This window comes from Trichoderma aggressivum (genome assembly GCF_033847375.1).
Source record: "Trichoderma aggressivum f. europaeum strain CBS 100526 chromosome Unknown scaffold_010, whole genome shotgun sequence".
Lineage (NCBI taxonomy): Eukaryota > Fungi > Ascomycota > Sordariomycetes > Hypocreales > Hypocreaceae > Trichoderma > Trichoderma aggressivum.
The window spans coordinates 190,627-212,513 of NW_026946376.1; the positions used below are offsets into that span (position 1 = coordinate 190,627).

Consider the following 21,887-nt stretch of genomic DNA (forward strand, 5'->3'; position numbering starts at 1 on the left):
CCCGTACCCGCTACTAAGTACTTGCGGCCAAGATAATGTACACCACACGCTCTAGCGCCGTCCGTCTATCTTTGTCTCTCCCCGGGCTGGGCCTCTTGTTTGTATGTGTACCTGCTATAGGTACACACTCGTATGGGTGCGTTGCCAACTGGCCGCGGCTTACCTGTAGTAGGTACTTCCAACCTGTGCTGTGCTCGATACGATGAGTTGGGTGTCTTGTGCTGCTGTACGGCTCGAGCGGACGTGCAGTTCTGGCCTGGTACTTAAACACGCAGCCGCATCGCATCGCCTTTTCCCTCCAACCACCACATCGCAGATTGCCTTAAAACACGACGCACATAAGAGCGTCCAGGAGCCCACCCAACTCACTCACTTTGTCCTGGCTGCTCTTTTTCTTTCCTTCTCTTCTTTTTCTTCCCCTTTATACGGGTATCTTCAAAGATATTCTACTACTTCTTTATTTTTTACTTGACACCATCTTTTGATTTTTCTTCCATTTCTTCATTACTTGCTGCTATTACTTACTACCTACCTAGTAGTACTGTCTGTCTGTCTGTCTGTCTGTCTGTCTGTCTTTTGTCGTGCTGTCTCATTGGCAGCACTCCGTTAGGAGTGCTGCTCAGCGCTGCTCTCTGACGATGGGTTACCGTTACCCCTCTGTATCAACCGGACGGCGCATCAGCCACGAGATGCCCTTCGATCCTCTTGCTCAAATGCAGCAGAATTCGCCAGACATTGGCGTGACCCCCCAGGTCTACATGTACTATGCCAACATGGCACCAAGCTCATACTACCTACCGTTTGACGAGGCCAACCTACGGGCTTTGAGCAGACCATCAGCTACGCCCTCCATGATCACGACATCCACGGGCCCTGAGCAGGCTCTCCCCATGACGAGGGAGAACAGCTTTGTTCAGACCAGCCCCCGCGTTGACATCACGAGGATGCCCTCGTCTGCCTCCTACGCCGACTCTCTCTCCGGCCACGCCATGGCGGAGTTCCAGCAGTCAAACTTCTCCGATCCATTCAACCTGTCCGAAGATCTCCTGGCAGTGGGCTGTGGCTTTACCAATCCCACCACAATGCAATACTCGCCCCTGGAATATCAAACGTCCATGTCCCCTACCTTTACTGCCGCTTCCATGTATCCGTCCCCTCCTGGTGCCGCTTTCATGCATCGAGGAGACTCAATCTCCAGCGTCAGGTCGACTTCTTCTTTGGCAAACCGGGCCAGGGAGGCTCAAAAGCGGATTCTGCAGGCACAATCAACCTCCATTGCGCCCATGCCCCAGCCGCTGCCCCCATCGCCGCCTAGAGCGACGCATGGGAAGCGCACTACCCAGCAAGGCACCAAGGCTAAACAAAAGCCAAAGCACCCAAAGCTTCTCTGCGAGTTTTGCAACGAACACCCCGATGGGTTCCGGGGCGATCATGAGTTGAGGCGCCACACCATTGCCAAGCATTGCCCAATCGTCAAGAGGTTCGTCTGCCGTGACCCAAGAGAGACCGGCATCCCCACCGTGCTCACGCCCCTCTACCCCCTTGCGCAATGCAAGACCTGCGCCTCGAAAAAACAGTACAACGTCTATTACAACGCGGCAGCCCATCTTCGGCGCGCTCACTTCACAGAGAAGCCAAGACGAAGAAAGGCCGACATGAGCACAGGCGAGGAGGGAGCCGAGGAGGGAGCCGAGAAGAGAGCCGAGAAGAAAACCGAGAAGAGAGGCAACAAGGGAGGTGGCAAGTGGCCTCCCATGTCTGACCTCAAGGTTTGGTTCCTCGACACCGAAGTCGAGGTTGAAGGATCTGCCTCGATGGTTACGGGCGATAACCCTCCAGATGAAGGGTCTCTTTCCCCGGCAACAGCCTCTACTACGCACATGAGCACCAGTCCCGATTCGTTCGGACAAGGTGACTTTGCCATGCCAGTGAGCTACGTGGACCAGCCGGCTCAGGAGGACTCGCAGTTCTCTTTCCTGTCTGCTGTCGACGACAATGACATGGACATTGACCTGCTCGGTACATCGCAAGATTTCACGACATCCATGTTTCAAAACATGGATGACGTGGACTTCGATTTCGCATGTCTTGACGATATCCCCAATGCTGGTTTGGATTATCCGCGGCTCTGATGCGGATAAACGGATGTGTCCATCTGGCTGTGCCATGAGAAACATTTCACAGTCGTGATATGATCGACTTGCTCTGGGCCGAGATTAAAAAAATGAAAAAAGAACCAAAAACAAGAACACCCAAATCTTTTCAAAGACCAAAAAAAAAAGATCCTAACATTATGAAATCATGATGAAAAAATTATACCATACAACAAGAGAGGGAATACATACAGGACTTGGCGTTATTGCTCTTTCAACTCACACTTGCCGACACTCATTTTGCCTTTTCTTTTCTTTCTTTCTTTCTTTTTTTTTTTTTGATTTCTCAGTTTGGCTATTTGATTGAGATTTTTTGTATTTGTTTGGGGGGCGCACTTTTGCTCTAGGTTTGTTCACTGATTTTTCATACGAACGTCGTCGGGATACGTTTTGACGAAAGGTTGGATCAAAGTGATCCAGCTACACAGAATCACCGAGCGCTCACGGTGGCAATCTTTCACGTTTTTCTTTCAACTCCTTCTTGGAGATGTGGCATACTTGTATGCTGCAGCATTGGGAGGCGCGAGGCAATGTACGAATTCCGAATTCCGAAGGACTGGAGACTGCAGAGATGGCGTTTACGTTTTGACAAACGATGTACCAAGCAGGGTGGTTTTAGTTTGGAGTTTTGAGCTATGTCGGGCTTTTGGTGTATGGATATGAGGAACAGAGTGTATGGATCAGGCTTTTTTTTTTTTGTCAACGTTGGGATCATTGTTCAGATGGGTATTTGGTGTTTTTGGGAAACAAGGTGCATCTGGGATAGACCTAGACTGATTTTTTTTTTCTCTGGAGGTGCACTTGTCGGATTATTTTCGTGGGACACAGGAACAGGACACGGACGACTATGCTTGGGGGATCGAAGCCCGGTTATGCTTATCAATTCTACCTATAAAGAATTGTTTTTTTTTTTTTTTTTTTTACTGAGATTACAATACACTTTCGCTTTTTTTATAACGGCGGTCGCACAGATGCTTTTCTTTGTGATTTTTTTTCTTTTTGAATGTTACGGCGGTGAATAGATTATGCATGCATGTATGTAATGTACATGCAAGTACTGCAGCAAAAATTCTAGCAGCGGAGATTTCATATGAGGCGAGATGGAGGTACAGGTACGTTCCGAAACGGGAAATATCTAGTGGGCGGGGACCAGCGGGAAGAACAGGGATGGCCCCGGTTTTGGAATTGTTGGTGGGAAAAATAAAAGAAAAAAAAGGAAAGGAAAATAAGAAGGCGTAATAAAGGTGTAAAAGGGATGGAGATTGGGGGATGGAAAAGTTGTAGTGGGAGGGTATGATTGGGTGGCGTTTTTTAGGGGGTGTGTGGGAGGGTGTGAGTTGGCATCTAGTTTTTGTTTTTTTTGGATGATGGATGGGGTTTTTTTTTTTTTTTTTTTTTTTTTTGCTGAGGCTGAGCTGGAACAACACCGATGGAGAGACAGACGGACAGCTGTGGATATGGATATTTGATGTGTACAGTGTGAGGTGTTGATGTGCCCGTGGTGTGTGGTATTGTGTACTAAGTATAGTACCCAACGGCTTTGAGGTACAAACGGGTGTGTTGGAGCCTCCTTTTTTTTCTCGCTCTTTCTTTACCGCCTCTTTGAATGGCAAGTATCGAATACATGTGTCTTGTATCGAACTTTTGCATTCAAGTTGGCGGTTACATTTCATTCTTACAAGGTGCCAGCTTAAGCTTTCCCTGATGGCGGTGGAGCGACACCGACTATTCTTGGTGCTACCCTGGAAAAGTCACCGAAAACCCCGGGTTCGAACACTATCCGATAGTAATGGATGCCTTTTTTTTTCTTTTCCATTTTTTTTTTTTTTTTTTTTTTTTTTTTTTTTTTTAACATCTGGGTAGCTTGAATTTAGAATTTTACTATTATTGGCTCACCGCATCTAAGCAGGATTGTGGTTACCGTCTTTTTGACTGTATACATGTACTTTGGCGTGAGATTCTGGTATCCGAGATGAGTGTTTTGTAGGTGCAAACGGCCGAGTGAGAGGATAATAGAACTGCGCGTATTCGGGATTGAGCGGGTATCAGGTAAAACTTTCTCATCATGAGTTTATTCTCTTGGAAACGATAAATATATTGCTCATACAGAAAGAAGTTGGCGCTAGAAATCCCGTGTAGATTGTTTCTTAAGCACCTCTCGCATTGCAATACCGGGAGTTATGCCTCCGAGATTCCCCAAACCAAGCCATGTGTCCTCGGCTGCAGTATTCGTATTCTAAATCATCAAATGCATCAAATGACCATCTCTTCTATACCCGGGGTATCGTTGTAACCAGCGCTCAGTCGCCCATCCAGCATCATGACTTCTTCACAGTCACCCACCCAGCATCATGACTTCTTCACATTGTCCGTCCACTCCTTGGCCCCCTTGACGCCCTCATGCCCTCTCCTGAACAGCCGTCTCTCCCACTCATCCAGCCCCCGTAGGAATTCCTCACCCTGTCCTCCCAATCCCGACTCCTCGGCCTTTCTCGCATGCAGTCCCACGTCCGCCGCCCTCACAACAAACGTTGTCCTTAGAATGGCGCTCAGTTCCCTCTCGTCAAACAGATCCAACATCCGTACAGCCACTCCGTAAAAATATGCGCTCTGGTCTCGTAGCGGCACGGCTCGCGGATCGGCTTTCAGCGCGGCGAGCACTTGTTCGGATAGGCATGGTGGCAGGGTCAGCGTCAGCGGCGGCTTGGAATCCTCTCCGGCAGAGGCGAGGGCGAACATTTCGGCGAGCCATAGGGGAAGGTTGAGGCGCGTGCCGGGCTTGAGGCCGTTGGAGTTGTCGAGGTGGCCGAGGTAAGGCACGTCGAGCTCGAACCGACAGGGGACTTTCTGCGGGCTGAGTTAGTCTCCGTTCCTGTGATGACGTAGCTTTTCGAATACGGAAACGAGGGGGCCGCATACTTCGCCGTCGGTGAGAATGGCGTCAACGTCGTAGTAGGACATGGCGAGTCTGCATCGCGGGCGCGTTTGTCGCAGCCCGTGGTTTGAGGTTGGGCTTTTCGAGAGCTTTGGTGGGGTTGAAATATAGGTAGGTGCTGTGGTAGAGTTTCGGCGGATGGACGCGTTAAGTGGTAGATTGGCGCTGACTAAGGAAGCATGAAGGCGATTCTTTGATGTGGATGCAAGCCATGAACATTGAGCATCCACAATGCAATCACGTTACTAGAAATGTATAAGAAAAACCCCCCCAAAAAAAACAAAAAAAAACAAAAAAAACCGAGAGGTGGGATTATCTCGGTCTGATTATTGATTTGTAGATTTTTTCGATCGACACCAAACTATGTATAGGCAGACCGAGCTCGCCACAATGACCGATTGGAGGAGCTCCATCGCAAAGTCCATATCCAGTTTGGTCGGCATCGTCAAGGTTATCAACATTTCAGTTATAGCATTTTGACACTCACAAAACGATGCTAAATGCAATACAGGTCTAGTTTATGCCTTGAAAAAAGCGTAGGTATGGACTAAATCCTCCCCAGATTCGAAATGCTATGCCGTATATGTATGTACGCAAACTTCTCCGCTACCCCCCTTTCTAAAAGCATCATCAACAAATTCAGTATATACACACCTTGCATGCACACTCTATCCATGCCTCTTAGATATGGTAGTTGATAGTTCTACTGTTCAAAACTCACCAACTTCAAGAGCGTTCAGCCACCACTGTAACTCCCACTGGTCTAGATATGCTTTGTCGAAATGAACATTGCCATCCCATATACTTTTGTCATTATCCCCCCAACAATGGCCCTTTGCACTCCAACATTGCACTCCAATAGTCAACCCGGAATTCGCGCTCAAGTAGTTCACCTGCCCACCCCCAAGCGATAAACCTCAACATGGCAATGCCGGAGCCAAACCCTCCAAGTTCTGATGAGGTGGAATTCTACTACTATGGGATTCCCAACTGTCCGAGGCTTATTGCGCGCTCAAGTCCGCATGTCTGGGTCCGTCCACAGGATCCTAATGCCTGGATAAATCCGAGGTATACGGGGCTGACCTTGTCAATGTATCTGAAAACACTTCACCCCGTCGGAAGACACCCGCTGTTGCATCAGCTATGGAACGATGCCACATCCTCTCTCAGAATACACATCTTGGAAGCTATCAATGGGATTGATTGGACTTCTGTCGATTTTCTGCGTGTCGGCCTCAATATGGAATATCAGATCACACCATGGAAGCTGTCAGGCCGGGCACGCTCGCTTGGAGCCACGGGCATACCCTCGCTTTACGATGCAAATCCATTTTGGAAGAACACGGTATTCATGACATGCCTTGCTAAAGATGTATATTTATACACTTCTCCATGGTAAATTGATGCTGCTTAAATGAGTAAGGGTATGTGTGTAGAGTAGCCTTCACGCAGTCGTTCTGTTAGTTCCTGTGAAGTGGAAGCCGTCTCGCCCATACCTCAGCAGATTCAATTTCCGTCGTGATAATGCCGTTAGGATCATGATTTCTGCCCAAGGTTGAGCCAAAATAGAGAAGAAGACTTGAAGAAACTTACAAACTGTCAATGATGTCAACGATTTTGGCCATTTCGCACTTGATGGCTTTCCGTTCCTTGATCAGACTGTGCACATCGAGGGTTATGTGATTGTCACATTTGCTCTCTCGGAAAGCAAGCGGATTCCCCATGGCAGCCTGTAGCAAGGCCAAATGCCTCTTGTAGAGCATGTACGAGTCGAGGAGATTGTGAGTGTACTGTTCGATGTGAGAGAAGGTGGGCGCGCAGATCTTGGACTCGGACGCCCAGTTCACGAAGCTGTGATTCTGGGTGTAGGGCGACAATACGGCCCACGTTCTCTGTGGACATGCTGCCACTCGCGCTGGGAATCCGGATGATGCCCGGATTAGCGAATCCAGCGACCACTGCTCCTCGTCGGGCTTGATCTGACCTCCGCCTGACCAGTTGACTGTGATAGTTGTCTCAGTCTCTCGCAATACTGCCTCGAGTGCGGATGACGCGAGCCCATCGCTTAGTGTGAACTCGCTGGTCGAACCGCCCATGACGCCTTTCAGCCTGTTGCTCAGCGGACACGTGTAAGTGATTCGTCAAAGCGGACAGATAAAACGATTTGTTTACTTACGCTGCTTTAATACTGGCCTTTTTTGTTGCGTCTAGGACCTTGATCGAGACAATCCCGTGCAAATCGCCCCCCTCGATGAATCCTTCAAGTCTGTCAATGCATACACAATACATTTGGGACAACATGAGAGTTACCGGATATATAGCAGTCACCAAATGTCTGGAAAAACGTCTCGTTGGTCATATTCATCTTTCTATGAAGTTCCCAGCTGTGAGATTATTAGAAGATAAAATTGAAGCGTGACTATTAAGAAGTCGCCATGAGAATCGAATGAGAGGCGATGTTAAAGACTTACAATTTTGGGTTCTTGATTGTCGTAGTAGTCTCTATCAAGTTTTTTGAATGGCAAGGTCTAAGCGGAATGGAACTTTATCAGGAAGTGGAAACTTACTATTGATCACTTTGACTGAGATGATCACGTTCAAGTCGCAATCGGCGAACTTGGCCTCGTCTACGCTGAGCGAGTTGCCTGATATCCCGATGGTGCCCGATTTGATGCATGATGCTGCGCTGATGTTCATGCTGCGCACCACGTCGGATATTCTCTCAACAAACCGCAAGTTGTACGATACAACTTGGGACATGTTGGCTGACGGATCGGCCCGAGCCACGTGGGTTTGCAGGTTCGATTCATCTATCTTGACGGCGCCGTCGAGGCACTGCAGCTGAAGAAAAGAGTTGTACCCCTGACCCAGACGCATCGTGTCATTGTACGGAGCGAGTTGGATAAGATCCATGTGTGGTGATGTTTTGCTTCTGATATTGCAAGCAATGAGGAGATGATACGAAAAAAACAATAGTGAATCTTTCCGGGGAAAATAATGAAGCCAGTCGCCTTTTCTTGGTACTTGTTATTGCACAATATGTGGGCCCTCATGGTTGTCGACTATTGCCAATAGTTTCTACTTGGCGATGGAGGTGCGGCAGCCAAAGATCGTAATTCGTCAACACTATTCCCAGATCTACCTCAATTTGTATGTATTCTTAAGTAGTATGTAATGCCGCTACCTCGAGGCGCGCCAGTAACGCAATAAAACTATAGAAACTTTTGGACCTGTCTGGGTTGTCTCGCGACGGAGAGTAGGGAAGCGGGAGACTTGTCTGGTCGCATAAACGCTTCGCCACCCGCGTTGCCACCCGCTTTGCGACATGCTTGAGTCCTGCACCAAGACGCTTGTCTGCTTTGCGCCAGTTATTGGCAGTCTGCATAGCGCCACGGCGCTGGTTTATGGTTGAGCCATTGTCTATCTCGTTTTCACAGTGTGGCGTACCCTCACAAAGTTAAGGGGATAACAAGACATGTCCCAGTTAAGAAGATTCAGAGATGAGCGAACCGGGAGGGCTGCCAAGTAGTTAAAAGACATTGACTGAAGACACTCTAGAATGGCTGAGGCTTGGGAAGCTGGTCGATTTAGAGCCACCGGGATCGCGGCAAGCGCCGGTATTCAGCCAGGGGTCTGCAAGCTGAACAAAGCATCATGGAACAAGACGTGAGAGACAGAATGCCGTGGATTGGTTTATTGATTCAACATAGTGAAATATTAATTTACAATATTAATTTACAATATTGTAAAAGGTAATACCTAATGTGTATCTAGACTTTCGGCGTTTGTAAGTGATTTTACCATATGAAGTACGCTGCCCATCTCCATATTATAAAGGAAATAAGCAGACTGCATTTCAACTCCCGGGCCTATCGTTTCAACTTGTTTCTTTCTCAAATACTTCACTATACCGGGCTTATCGCAACATTATCCGAGATGAGTAACACCGGAACCTGAAGGCAAGCACACGTGATATGGGAGAATGTATGGAGAGCGTGTAATTTAACTAATTTAACGAATTACAATATCTGCTTGGTATAACAGGCGTCTTGCTTGCATCACAATGAACTCTACGAGGTGCTAATTTTGCAGTAGATGATTTAGTTATAGTTCTATATTAAAGCCTAGGTGCGCTCAGCTATTGAACCATATGAAGCCAATCTGCTATATATCAATAAAACTAATAGAAGCCACATCGACCTTGATGAGATCCCCTATAAGTCATACTCTCACCGGAATAATCAACTCTCCCATGTCACTTCTACTTATCAGGGATGGAGTATGTTTGGCAAGCCATTTCCCTGAAATTAGGTGTTTATGCTGAATTAAGCGACGAAGTTGACGGTGAGCTCGCCGTTGTCGACGTTGTTGCCGCTATCAGTAGGAATAGAGCCGCAAACACGGCATCCATGGTCCATGAGCTGGTCCAGGAAGGTAACGGTCTGGCTCTTGCTGAATTGGCGGTTTCCGATATTCTGGTAAAAGGCACAGAGACGACCGGTGGCGAGGCCAACACAAGCAATCTGTTGGCCATTGCCCCAAGTGCCATCGGGGTTGGAAGCCACAGCGTTGCGGACGTCTTCGAGAGTACCATGAGGCGTACCGGCAATGCCGCCGACGCCGCAGCTAGAGCTACCACGGCAATTGATGCCAAGGCTACGGGCAAGGATTTCCGAGGCTCCTTCAGGCTTTGAGACGGGCTCAGGGGCACGCTTGACCTCGACATGGCGCTTGGCGTTGGTGACCATGTTGGCAGTCAGCTCGCCATTGTCAACGTTGTTGCCAGGATCGACGGGAATGGAACCGCAAGCAGCGCAGCCATGATCGAGGAGGCCTTGGACAAAGTTGACAGTCTGGCCAACGGACCACTGGCGGCCGGTCTTTTGGTAGAAGATGCAGAGAGATGGGTCACCGATTGTAACGGAAGACTTGACACATGTGACGTGCTGGCCGTCGCTAAAGGTACTGCCCTGGTTCATACCACGAAGCTGACCGATGGCTTGGGACAGAAGTCCTTTGTTGCCAACGCAGAGACCGCTGCCGTTACAGTTGATGCCACCAGCGTTGACAGCAGTGATCGCAGAGGCGATGGTGAGGAGGGTGTTTCCGAACTTCATCTTGAAGATGTGATATACGTTTTGTAACTGTATTCGATAGAGAAGAAGATGAGAGACGATGTTGATATTGCAGGATGATGTTTGGAAAGCAGATTGAAGTTGAATAGGACAGAGAGGAGAGCCTCTATTTATAAGTTTTCTTCCTTTACATGTTTAGCAACTGAATTCAGATTCTCTACATCTATGAACTGCTTATCCGCGGATATTCTCTGCTCGGGTCGTCGGTATGAATTCTTTCCCGAAGAGTCACATGGATTTGCTTGGCCTTGGATCTCTACTACTTACAAACCTATCGTCAGCATATTCATGGGGTATAACACGGGATATTTTTCGGGGTACTATACCTGGAGTATCTGAGTGGTGGATTATTCGTCTTGCTACTCGATATGGATATATTCAAGCTTATTCGACTCTATGACCATCATTTTGCCAGCGTAGTATTTTGATATATGTCATATGGAAATGCATGCCCGTCAGTAATCTTTCCCGTTGTGGCAGTGTTGCTGATGGCCAAGCAAATGGTCTGATCTTACCAAAAAGGCAAGAGAACCCAAGTTGACAATTCTCATGACTCGAGAGAGGTGGTAAGCGGCGGGTTTTCTTCCGCCGTGAGATATCTCCATCTGGGCAACCCTCTATTGGATGGATCTGAACTTAATGTATCAGGTGGACTCCAGTCTTTCTTGAATAATATTCGTTCTCATACAATTATTATCAAAAGCTTCGCTTTTTATTAGACACTTGATGACGAAGTTTGAAGTTCCTTCCTCAAAGACCGAGAACCAGTATCATATTTGACGTTGCATCCAACCGGCGTTGCTAATTAACCCATTATTTGGTGGAGCTTACATTAACTGGATCAAGTTTTAGCGCTGATTCTATTTCCATCTGGTACAACTTCTCAGTTGAGAACTTTTGCTTTGATTCATTAATTCGTTTGTTTCTCCATTTGTTTGTTTAGTATTCACCACAGCCAGGGGAGGCACTCAACTTCTACGTATCAATTGTTCGGAATCCACACGTTATTAAACTACATTGGGAAATAGAATCTTTCTTTTGGTACATATGTCAGACCAGGCGGCACGAGAAGATATTTAGTCCCAGAACGGCACATTTGGGTTAATAGAAGGCAACCGGGAATCGCTGATTGAAGCTACTAAAGGCTAGCGAGGTGGTCTTGAAAATATGGATCCGACAGATTATGTACCTATCGAGCGCGGTCCTAGGTATTACGCGCACCTCCTAAACCGGCGGCTGTGTGGTCTATAATGTAAGAAGCTGGGCTCCTATAGGTCAGTAAAGGAGGGGATTTCAACGGGATAAACTATATGTCGGATAGATTGTATAATCCTTGACCGATTGTGGAGCTTCACTGTTGCCCGGATTTATACAAGTCTGATAGTATGTTTATAGGATTATATTAGTAAATATGATGGACTGGATGATGAAATAATATAGTTAGAATGACATTATATAACGATAGAAACGTAACGACACCGTATAACCCTTAGCAAATGGGCGTCCGCGTCACTTTGGTGTAGTATTGGACTACGGATTGCCTGACTCAGTAGATTCCTGCCGAGGTAGTATTCGGGCGTCAGCTGGGACCGCCGGCATGGGATTTGCCCGTTGGCCTGGCCCCCTGGCAAGTGTGGAAGACGGGGAGTTAGACTTCATTTGCGGGGATCAGCGACTGGGGGTAGAGGATTAGGGAAGGGGGGCTTTTGTATGAAGAGAAGAAGAAAGGAAAAGAGAAATGTCACTATAATTTCAATACGCCTACGATATGGACATATGACTAACCTTTTCCAGATTACCAAACAATTGAATTAAGCAAAAATAAAGGCAACTTACAATTGTGCTTGGCAGCATTCATCGGCAGCGACTTGAGCCTTTCTCGCTGTTTACGCGGTAATACAACCAACATTAGGACTTCTGGCATCGGTATAACTCAAATTTATTAATATAGTCAACTTATTTCAGCCAATCCAAGCCAATCTCTCGTGTCCAAATCTAGTCATACAGCTGACGAATACTTCCAGGAGGGTAAGAAGCAACAACTCTTTCAGGCGGTAGTTGCATCTGCCCTCGCCACGAATTGTTGCTCGAGAAACTTGTCTCTGACCCAAAACGTTGCCATACGCCCAGTATGGTGATTTCAGAAGAGGAGTGAACAGAAAGTCCGTCTCACAAAAGGGACACGAGCCACAAACTTCAGTTTCTCTAAGGAAGGCTCTCATAACAACGGATCCGAGGACAGATCTTGGGTTTGTCAGCAAGTCATTCCACCAGTAACTACAAAATTGATCGTTGACGAGGTAACATGGTCTTCTGTGCACTTTATGTATGTGGGCTTTAGGAGTAAAAAATTGATGTAGACAAATCCGAAGCCATCCCAGAGATTTGATGGAGACATTTTCAACGTCTTTGAAGAATATATGTTTAGAGTGGATAAGAAATTCTCCATCTGTTGTGACCGTTGGAGATACAGATAATGTTCCCTTAATCTCGTTGGCCATGCCGTATTTATGTGGGTGGATGACTCCCAAAACCGGCTACAACAAGCGATTGAGATGATCTTTGTATGTTTTTCTTAAAACAATTTCCGTTGTCTCCAGGCGTATAAATTTCAAAACGAGTTGGATACGTCGATAGTATTGTTTATGGTTGACCTTATACCAGTAGCAGTCGCATGACGTTTGGCATCGAATAGCCGGTCGTGGGTTCGTCGGAGTGTCGTTGCGGTTAACACGGTGGAGCTTAAGACACTTATGGCAGGCCCAGAGATTGGGATGGCCGCGAGCCAGAGCAAAAATATACTCTTCTCGCTGATATTTATCGAGATCAATGGCGGATAGATTTTGCAGCTCGTTGTTTTCTCGGATAATAATGCGTAATGGGCAGCAAGTTTGAGATAGAATGATTTGTTGATATGGTGGGAGGTGCTCGAAGATGAGGAGAACAATTTCTATTGGGAGGTTAAGGATCGGACAGGAGAGGTTCTGCTTGATCCTGGTGTTGCTGTTTATGAAACGGCGTAATACCTGACAGACAGGCATGGTGATGACTTGACTGATGCCGATATTTATGAAGAATGCGGTATACCGTGATAAAGTGTGCGCGAATCGAGTAACTATCCAGCGAAGAACAGGGGTACATGAGTTCCATTCGAAGTAAGTAAACGCCGAACTCTGTATTGCTTTTAACCCTCAAAGACAAAAGTAAAAACAGGACTCAAAAAGCAAAATTTAGAAATTAAACATACTGGAGATCAAAAGCTAAAAGTCTGATGTAGTAGAACACTAATGTGCTAGCAAGCACATATTTAGGCAAAGAGACTTTAAAGCCCTCAGTTAGGGTAATTGACTGACTAAATAGCTTCCTGATTGTTACATCTATATGCAGTAACGTTAAGAGGGGAATCGGCTAGTTATTTGGCTGATATCGCGCGTATTTTAATCATAATTTGGATGTTGTTTTAAGGAAACTATATGTCCACGAGAGAGAAAAGTGCGATTTGGAAAGTTCAGCAGTAATCTGAAGGAAAATACACAGCACTCATAACCGCTAAGAGTTTTAGGCATCTGGGTGTAGATTTAAACCCGTTGGCTTTGGGATAAAGCGTAGATAGGACTAATAAGTCTTTTCGTTGCTTGCCGCGTAGACAGCATAGAGTGTTAACATGTATTATAGTTGCTTAAAATAACTACCCTCTGCCGAAAAAAACCCCGACAAGTGATGGGGCGCCCGACAACATGAAGGCTTCTATCTTGCTGAGCTCAAGACGTAGAAATGTACATGTAATTTGTATTTCATAATAATATAGGTATATCTAATGTTCTCCTGAGTATAGAAAATGAACTGCTTTGGAATTAAAGGCAATTGATAGGGACATATGACGCCTTAACCTTACATAGTCGTGATGGATGTGGCCGGAGAACACCAAGCGTTGACTTTAGTCGACGACCGCTGCTTGGACCGGAAGCTGTCCGACCGTCTCAAGTATCCATTGTGTAGAAGTTGTTCGAGTCATGGATGGTGTCGAGGTATTCGATTTCATCCTCCGACGAGATTCCAGATGTCGTCAAGGGTCTTCAATCCACCGTCTAGCCTTATCTGGGGTTAGCAAATCGCAGTTTGTGTTGCGATTTCAATTCTCCTGGGCCATACTTCGCACATATGATACAGAGACACTCAAGCTGACGGCTATCATCACGTATTCTTGGCAAAAATGTGTGCTAATGGAAGACTGCTTCTCACATCCGAGTCTTTCGCCGTTCGTGACTTCGGTCAATTGTGTTGAAATGAATGATATATAAGCCTCAACAGCTCTCTGGCTTTCGGCCTTTTTGCAATTTCAACAAATTGCTCTTGTCATTTGCCTTTGCGAACAAGCCATTCACTAACTCCCGATTTCCCCTACATATCTCATGAATCATTGGTAGGACCACTACGTGTATAGTGTTGGATACTGGTGGCAGTCAGGGTGCGAGCACGCAAACTCTGCCTCGGCATAGCAGGCTTTGATGTGCATCTCCAGAGAGGCGGCGAGTAAAAACTCCTGCTGACACTGGCTGAATTGCTTCTTGCCTGTGTCCTCTACAGCTGGGACAGATCTCACAGTCGCCGCAATCTCCTTGGTTGCCGGACAAGCCCTTGCGTGCTTTATGCATCCCGTCCGGCTACTGAGTGACCACCTACACTCCTTTAGAGTGCAAAGAAAGACCTAGTTGCTGTTGAAGTCCTCCTCGTTCTCGGACGTTTCTACATTTCGACACCATCGTATTCTTCAAAGTCTTCATCGACAGGTTTCTGTGAAAATATCTAGAGTATATAACATTGTGATCTCTGCCGGGAACAAACCGATCCATCGAGGGGAAACACAATCAATTATTGCCCAATGGGGAACCGGGTCTTACAGTACGGAGATGAAAGATAACTGGAGAAGGAGAATCCGTGATCAAATTGTTGATAATCTGCAGGGAAGGAGAATTTGCATAACTGTAGGAGGCCTACTAGGCTTAGTCCCAGAAGTAAGCAAAGAAAGGGATACTCATTGTGTTTTTCTCGGGTCGCCCGCTCCTATTGTCGGACGAAGAAAGGGAGATATGATTACTATAATTGGTATATTATATGTCCATAGTCTGATGCAAGGAGGAGGGGGTTTCCAAAATGAAAGTAAAGTACAACACATGATTGTAGGTTAAAGTAGATGGTTTCATTTAATATAATCCATTATTTCTCCCCCGCATAGAAAAAAAACTGCCTAAGAACCAAGATTAATTAAAATCAGTACTCTTGAAGCTTTGTCCAGCAGTTATTGACTAATGTAGCCTAGTGGATTCACGTCTTCTCTTTCGTGGATATGTAGTTTAGGTTGCCCTCCTTTACCTTGTGTGTTCCTGATGCTCTGGCGGATATTCTCTGCTGTATTAATTACGTTCTCATGCACGTCTTCGTAACCAGCGGCTGCTATCTTGGCCGTAGTCGCAGGCGGTTAGTTGGGCAAACTCCAATAGTTTAAGACAGGTGTTGTAGAGATGATGGAGCGTCGGCAGTATATTTTGAAGGCCCTGGCAAAAAAAGGAAGCGTAATGAATAAGAAGAATAGCAATAAAAACCTCATTAAAGACCCTTCTTTGCTGCAGTCGAGTTGTAGGAGAAATCCCACATAGCGTGTAAGTGTGCACTACTAGAAGGCCTATTTGTAGTAATCCATGGCAAATGACGATCGATGCGAATATAGTGTTATTGTCTCTCATCACAGACTGCATGAGCTGGAAGTGCTCAAGATGCAGTTAAGTCTCTGAAAGATGTGATTTATATGGTCAAGGCCATTTACAACATCTTTAGAGACCGCGTCTGGAGCTGATCAGACCAGATCTGTAGGATTTATTCTTGCAAAGAGAATATGGACTGTTACAAATAGACCCCTTATGAACCAATGAGGCTGAAGGGACATTATTCACCGCTATTTGGAAAACATCGGAAGAAGATTGCGAGGGGTGGTCCCGATTGTGGGTGCCTCATCCGAAGCCATTGGTAAGAAGAATTCCGTGAGGCTCGTATTTGCGGATTCTACAACGCAAGGTGGTCAGCAAGACGTATTAAAGCTGCTGCGCCAGGAGCTTGGCCGTGAGCCTTAAATCCGAATGGATTCCGGAGTCCGCATTACAGCCACCATGTGTTTGCCTTAATTTAACTACTTGCTTCGATTAACTACAACTATGGCCCAAGAGGATGAAATGCCAAGATATTATCGATCGAGGCCAAAGATGAATGCTCACTGGTGAGTATATGATGCAGTCAAAATGTGCTTTTTGATTCGATTGCGCACATTCTACATGCTGATGCAAAGTCTTTTGTAATCTATTGCTCCAAGAATGATGCATCCTTCATTACGGATATGATATCTATGGGGAGCGTCCATCAATTGGAGCTTTCCAAAGCCTCTAATCTAAAAAAGATGGAAAGTTGGCCTGAGAATTCATCCGCTGACATTTTTTGAGGATCGGAAATATCGAGCAAATTGTTCGTATACCCTCTAAAAATAGATATTCATCAGCAAGGAATTTGGTAGGGCCTGAAAATGGTACCGGTTACTCCAGCATATTGGGGTGATTAATTGAACGGCTTGTTCGTAAGTAATGGCATGCCAAGCCCTAATATTGGTGTATACATAGTAAATATTCATAACCGTTTGAGAATATGAGATAATCAGCTTTCGATATCAGGTCCGCTGGTTAGGGGGGAGGTCATGTCTTTCGCCATCTGTGGCATATTATCAACTGCCCTTATATGGCCAATTTGGTACAAGTAAATGCAGCACCGACTAGAGAAAGCTTCCTGCCTGCATTCTTCTTCTAGCTGGTGCCGGTTAGGCGTGTCATATTTCTGAAAATTGTCACTTCTCTCGAAAAGTGAAAATGACTGCCCGACGGCGATCCTAAACTGGTAAATACGGCTGGCGCAAATTACTTCTTATTATAGCAGCTTTCGATTATGGATTTAGTAAGGGATTCATTTTATGGATGTTATTTGAGATATTTGATTATCTTTTTATAACTTCCTTCTAAGCATTGATAAACAAGATCACTGGTTATCGGAAAAAGGACATGCAATGCCACACTCATTCACCAATCTTATTACGTACAAACTTTCTGAGCTTATTCCGGCCCAAGTTGGACATGATCCAAGGCTGCCTGAAATCCCCATCATTCCTTGACATAAGGGTGGCTGAGCCTAGTCATGAGTAGTGCCTCGGCATCAGGCAATATTTTGACTAGTGCTCGGGACGCTGCAGCCTCACCGGAAAAAGAATGCAGAATGTAGAGAGCAAGGATCAGCAAGAGGAAGGGATCCTGCCAACATGCCCATGCAAGTGCGGAGAAATTAAAAAAACCCAATCGAGGCGATATTGTGAAGGGGGGCAAGAGGGTCAAAGAAGGTATGTAGCTATTTCTAGCCTGTGATAGAAGACCTACCGCCTCTTACTGGTGTGAGGGCTTCATTTAGTGAGCCCAAGGAAGATCATTTCCCCAATCTTTTCTGACAATAAGATCCTCAAGGCTCTATATGCCCTTAATTCTCTTTGCTCAGAAGCGGGTGAAGAAGGTTTCAATCCGCGAGAGCCACTGGAATGTTTTTGTTCGGAGGGCACACTTGAGGCTGTTGAGTGCGGTATGCAGCCCATCCTTCGGGATCCTCTCCGTCCAGGGATTGGACTCAGCTGAGGCGGAATGTTAGAAAGAGTTGGTGGTCTCGATCCTGGTGGCGTTGAGACAATATACAATCGGCTGCCCAGCTTTTGGGAAGAAAACAAGTTCCGCTTGAACAATGCGTTGCGATCGGGTGATCATAAAGTTTGGCTTGCAGTAAGACCGGCTTATGGGAAAGACCATTGTGAGAGATGTAAGGCTGCTCCGAAGCTCTACGTCATCTGAGACATGACATTACCGCGATGAGGGTCCAGCAACTAACTGATGATTGGGGTAAACGAAAGAGATGCAGAGAGAAACATGCAACCGTAAGTTGAAGTGAAGACATCACGGCGGTGCTAATTTTGAGCCAGCTGAGGAAGCATCCGGTTACACACGGAATACACTGCCTCCGGACAGCGGCTTGTGGCTCATTATTTGAGTCCCTTAATCAGCAATCCCAGGGTTCTCTTGACAGCTCAGCGGTGCAGTTTTGCGGGCAAAGCTGATCCACCCGTCAACGGGGCGGGACGCCGGGAAGCCGGGACTCCGGGGCTAAAATGACATCGCCATGACATCCGCACCGTCCGACCATAACTCGAGCTACTCTAGACGGTAAGCAAGTGCTAGCAAAAGTGAGTTTTACGAGGTAAGCAAGTAGGAGCGTGGCTTATAAAGCCACAACTAGCTTGAGGCGAAGGCGGCTAGTAGGAACCGGAGTCAGCTTATACTATTTATAAGCGCGCCGCATGGGCTAGTAATAATAGCTATCCAAAACAAGAACTCCATGTGCTTGGTAGAATATGCTGCTAGTTACACAATTAAGCCACTTCGTAAAAGTCAAAATGTGTATGGTGTAAACATCTAAATATAGGGTACACATTTGATAATAGGCATTGAAGCTGAAGAATCCATCTATATAAACATCTCTTCATCTTCCTCTCCAACCGTTCTTCTCATCATCCACAGCAACAACAACAACTACAGCACTACTACAAACAACAACTACACTTTCACCACATCTTCTACTCTTTACTCTACTCAACAACTCAAATCACCATCAAAATGCAGTCCGCTATTGCCTTCACTGTCTCCCTCCTTGCCCTCGTTGCCTCGGCAGCTCCCACCACTCGCACTACCGGCACTGTTCAAGTCCAGTTTGCCAACGACGTCACTGGAGCAAACGGCAACGCTCGTATCCCTCTTGACGGATCCAACATCAACCTTGGAGAAGCTTATGGAAACACCAACCTGGAGAAGGACGGCACCCTCTTTGTCACCAGCCTGCAGTTCACTGCCGATTTCCAGAACGTGCAGTGCGTTGTCCTCAAGGACTTCCAGACCAGAGTCGCCTTCATTGCCGACCCTCACCAGGACTTCCAGACCTTCTCTCAGAAGCCCCTGGATTGGCAGAACAACTTCACCATTGCGTGCAATGTCGCTTCTTCTTAAGCTTCTTAAGCTTTATAAAGGTCGTGGGGTAGAATGGACGGGTATTAGGAGGGGCGTCGATTTGGTTTGATTTTTATCTCCTTTGTCAGGGACGGAAGCGATCGGCTTAGCACAAATGGCCAGAGCGTATCTAGTTGATATATAACTAAGAACTACATCATTTTAGACGGATAGGATGCATTAGCAATATACAGACATTCCTTTCAGAAATTCATTTAAGAGATTCTTGCCAGTGAGATCTAACTACTAATGAGTTACCCATCACAAAAAGGCTAGATAGCCTCCATATGCTCTCTTGAATTACTGTCGATGTTTGTAAGTATAACGGATTTCTCCGGCCAACATAGACATGGAAACAGCTGTTTCACAGGGAAGCCCATCATAATAAACAACTGCCTCATGATAAAATAGCATAGTATCGGTCTACCAACTGGTTTCTAATATTTTACTAGATATCGAATATGGAACAGCGGCTGACAGAGAAAAGAATTGAAGGCTGCGGTCATGCAGGACATGAGCCACAACGCCACAACACAACCTCCCGCAGCCACATTTACCACACAACATCACAACAATGTGAAGAAAAGAATTGATGCAAAAAAAAAACATACAACAGCCGGTGTTCGCTGATGGTCACCCACTCAACTACTAATCTGCCGGTTAGTGGCTTGTCTATGGGGGAGCTGACGGGGACTCTTGCTCACCCGCTGAACCTGATCCGAGGTTTTGCCATTGACGTCTTTTTATCACGTGACTTGTCTTTGAAAAACGGACTGCAGCTCTCCGCAGCATCGCGCGTTTTGTTCTTGGGCGTCTCTTTGGCATCTTATGCGATTCATCATGGACGAAGATATACTTGCTCACGGTGGTGTGAACGTCGCACGCGAGGAAATCGGCAGCCCGACACAGCCTTTTTCATCGCCTGGGTTAGTGAAATAGCCCTCGCGCTTTCCTCGATGATACTGTTCGGAGACTGTTGCCTGCGAGACAAGATCGGGAAATTCCGATGCCTACTCAACGCGCTCGTCCTTGTTTGACAGTCCGTTGAAAGGGTCGGGATCTTGTTGGCGGCGGGCAGTGAGTAGAGCTTGGTGCGTCAGGCACCCTCCTCCTGTCTGCCGCCGTTGCCAGTACATCGTCCGCAACAGTATTATTGTGTGAAAGTGGAAGGACTAACGTCGCCACTATTCATTGGTCTCATCGTTTGGTTGATATTAGTTCAGTTGATATCAGGGGCGCTAAATACCTACACTTATCCTACCCCGATTTCTGTTAATGTAATTTGCTGATGCCTTCCGACTCTAGGCGCCCTACTTTCCACAAAGATATTCGCGGCGATATTGATACTACGAGCTATAACTGTAGCGATGTTGGTGGCATCAAGGGCGGCGATGATGAGTCTACTGTGTCTGACGAGAGTGAAAACAATGAAGACGACTCTAGGGATTTTACTATCTCTGAAGACGCCAATCGCAATACGGATGATAATATACACAACACTGGTATGGAAGGCGGCGATAATAAGTCGACTGTGACTAACGAGAGTAAAATGACTACAGACGCCACCTTAATTGACTGCACTTGCGCCATTCACAGTGTAACTTGGGATAATGCTGATGGTCAGACGATAGAGGTTTACAATCCCAGGTCTAAGTTCAACCTCGATATATATACAAATACCTTAGCCAATACAGCCATATTCATACTTCATAGCTATATTTATCTAAAAACCAACAGGCGCCGGAGTAACAAGCAAAACATTTATCTACTCATACCCCCTGAGCGGATCAAGGCTATAACAACCCAAACCTCTCCCGCTGCGCGAGCTACAGCGTCAAATACCGTCATTCCTCAATTTTACTCATTGCATTTCTCCTTAATACAGCAGCCTGATTTCATAGGCCCTCAAAGTGACCTCCCACTGTCCAAGGGAAAAACAAAAGCGCAGCTGGATTTGCTTCAAGACCTCGCTATCGTTACCGAGTTTACTATCCATCTTGCTAGCTCAGACACTGTCACACCAAATAATGCGCTGGAGGTGGTGGCCCATAAGGGGGGTGCCGTTGTCATATTCTTAAGAGGGACACTGCTTTTTACATTGGCCCTGGGAAGGGATCTCTTGGACCAAACCACCGTCAAGAAACTCCATGGTCGGACTCCTGGCGCGATCAAGATATTATCGGGCAAACAACCTGTTTGCCCCTCCCTTTCTCTACTCGCTAAAGGATCCTCAACCCCTCCCTGAATATAAAATAGCATGCCGCAGGGATTTATATCTTTACACTGCCTATAAATCGTTAGAAGTCTACACAACTTTAAGGAGACGTAATCGAACCAAACTAGTGTAGCCTTGCTATTTGGAACATATTCTGGGATTTCCAGAAATGCAGTATTGTTGGCACCTACGTAATTAACTGTTGTGAAGTTATATCGAAGGGGATAGGAGGTTGAATTAGGTGAAAACTGAATGGCTGCCCGACACTGTTCTGCGGATTGAGGTAGCCTGTTTCCCGAATCGTCAGTCGAAATTTAT

At 46.3% G+C, this 21,887-nt stretch overlaps 6 protein-coding genes across 6 annotated transcripts; 3 read left to right on the forward strand and 3 right to left on the reverse strand.

Moving 5' to 3' along the window:
* Positions 1-713: 713 nt before the first annotated feature.
* On the forward strand, positions 714-2,132 carry Triagg1_3447 (uncharacterized protein; the record flags this gene model as incomplete). Its single annotated transcript, XM_062897740.1, has 1 exon — positions 714-2,132. The coding sequence occupies one exon, from the start codon at positions 714-716 to the stop codon at positions 2,130-2,132; it is 1,419 nt and encodes a 472-aa protein (XP_062757436.1).
* Positions 2,133-4,502: 2,370 nt separating this feature from the next.
* Triagg1_3448 (uncharacterized protein) lies at positions 4,503-5,114 on the reverse strand (the record flags this gene model as incomplete). Its single annotated transcript, XM_062897741.1, has 2 exons — positions 4,503-5,000; positions 5,073-5,114. The coding sequence occupies 2 exons, from the start codon at positions 5,112-5,114 to the stop codon at positions 4,503-4,505; spliced, it is 540 nt and encodes a 179-aa protein (XP_062757437.1).
* Positions 5,115-6,677: 1,563 nt separating this feature from the next.
* On the reverse strand, positions 6,678-8,001 carry Triagg1_3449 (uncharacterized protein; the record flags this gene model as incomplete). Its single annotated transcript, XM_062897743.1, has 5 exons — positions 6,678-7,197; positions 7,265-7,346; positions 7,399-7,472; positions 7,560-7,590; positions 7,656-8,001. The coding sequence occupies 5 exons, from the start codon at positions 7,999-8,001 to the stop codon at positions 6,678-6,680; spliced, it is 1,053 nt and encodes a 350-aa protein (XP_062757438.1).
* Positions 8,002-9,413: 1,412 nt separating this feature from the next.
* Positions 9,414-10,205, reverse strand: Triagg1_3450 (uncharacterized protein; the record flags this gene model as incomplete). Its single annotated transcript, XM_062897744.1, has 1 exon — positions 9,414-10,205. The coding sequence occupies one exon, from the start codon at positions 10,203-10,205 to the stop codon at positions 9,414-9,416; it is 792 nt and encodes a 263-aa protein (XP_062757439.1).
* An 8,762-nt stretch (positions 10,206-18,967) lies between these two features.
* Positions 18,968-19,354, forward strand: Triagg1_3451 (uncharacterized protein; the record flags this gene model as incomplete). Its single annotated transcript, XM_062897745.1, has 1 exon — positions 18,968-19,354. One exon carries the CDS (start codon positions 18,968-18,970, stop codon positions 19,352-19,354), a length of 387 nt encoding a protein of 128 aa, XP_062757440.1.
* Positions 19,355-20,194: 840 nt separating this feature from the next.
* Triagg1_3452 (uncharacterized protein) lies at positions 20,195-21,599 on the forward strand (the record flags this gene model as incomplete). The annotated part of the gene is made up of 2 exons (XM_062897746.1): positions 20,195-20,280; positions 20,660-21,599. The coding sequence occupies 2 exons, from the start codon at positions 20,195-20,197 to the stop codon at positions 21,597-21,599; spliced, it is 1,026 nt and encodes a 341-aa protein (XP_062757441.1).
* Positions 21,600-21,887: the final 288 nt, after the last annotated feature.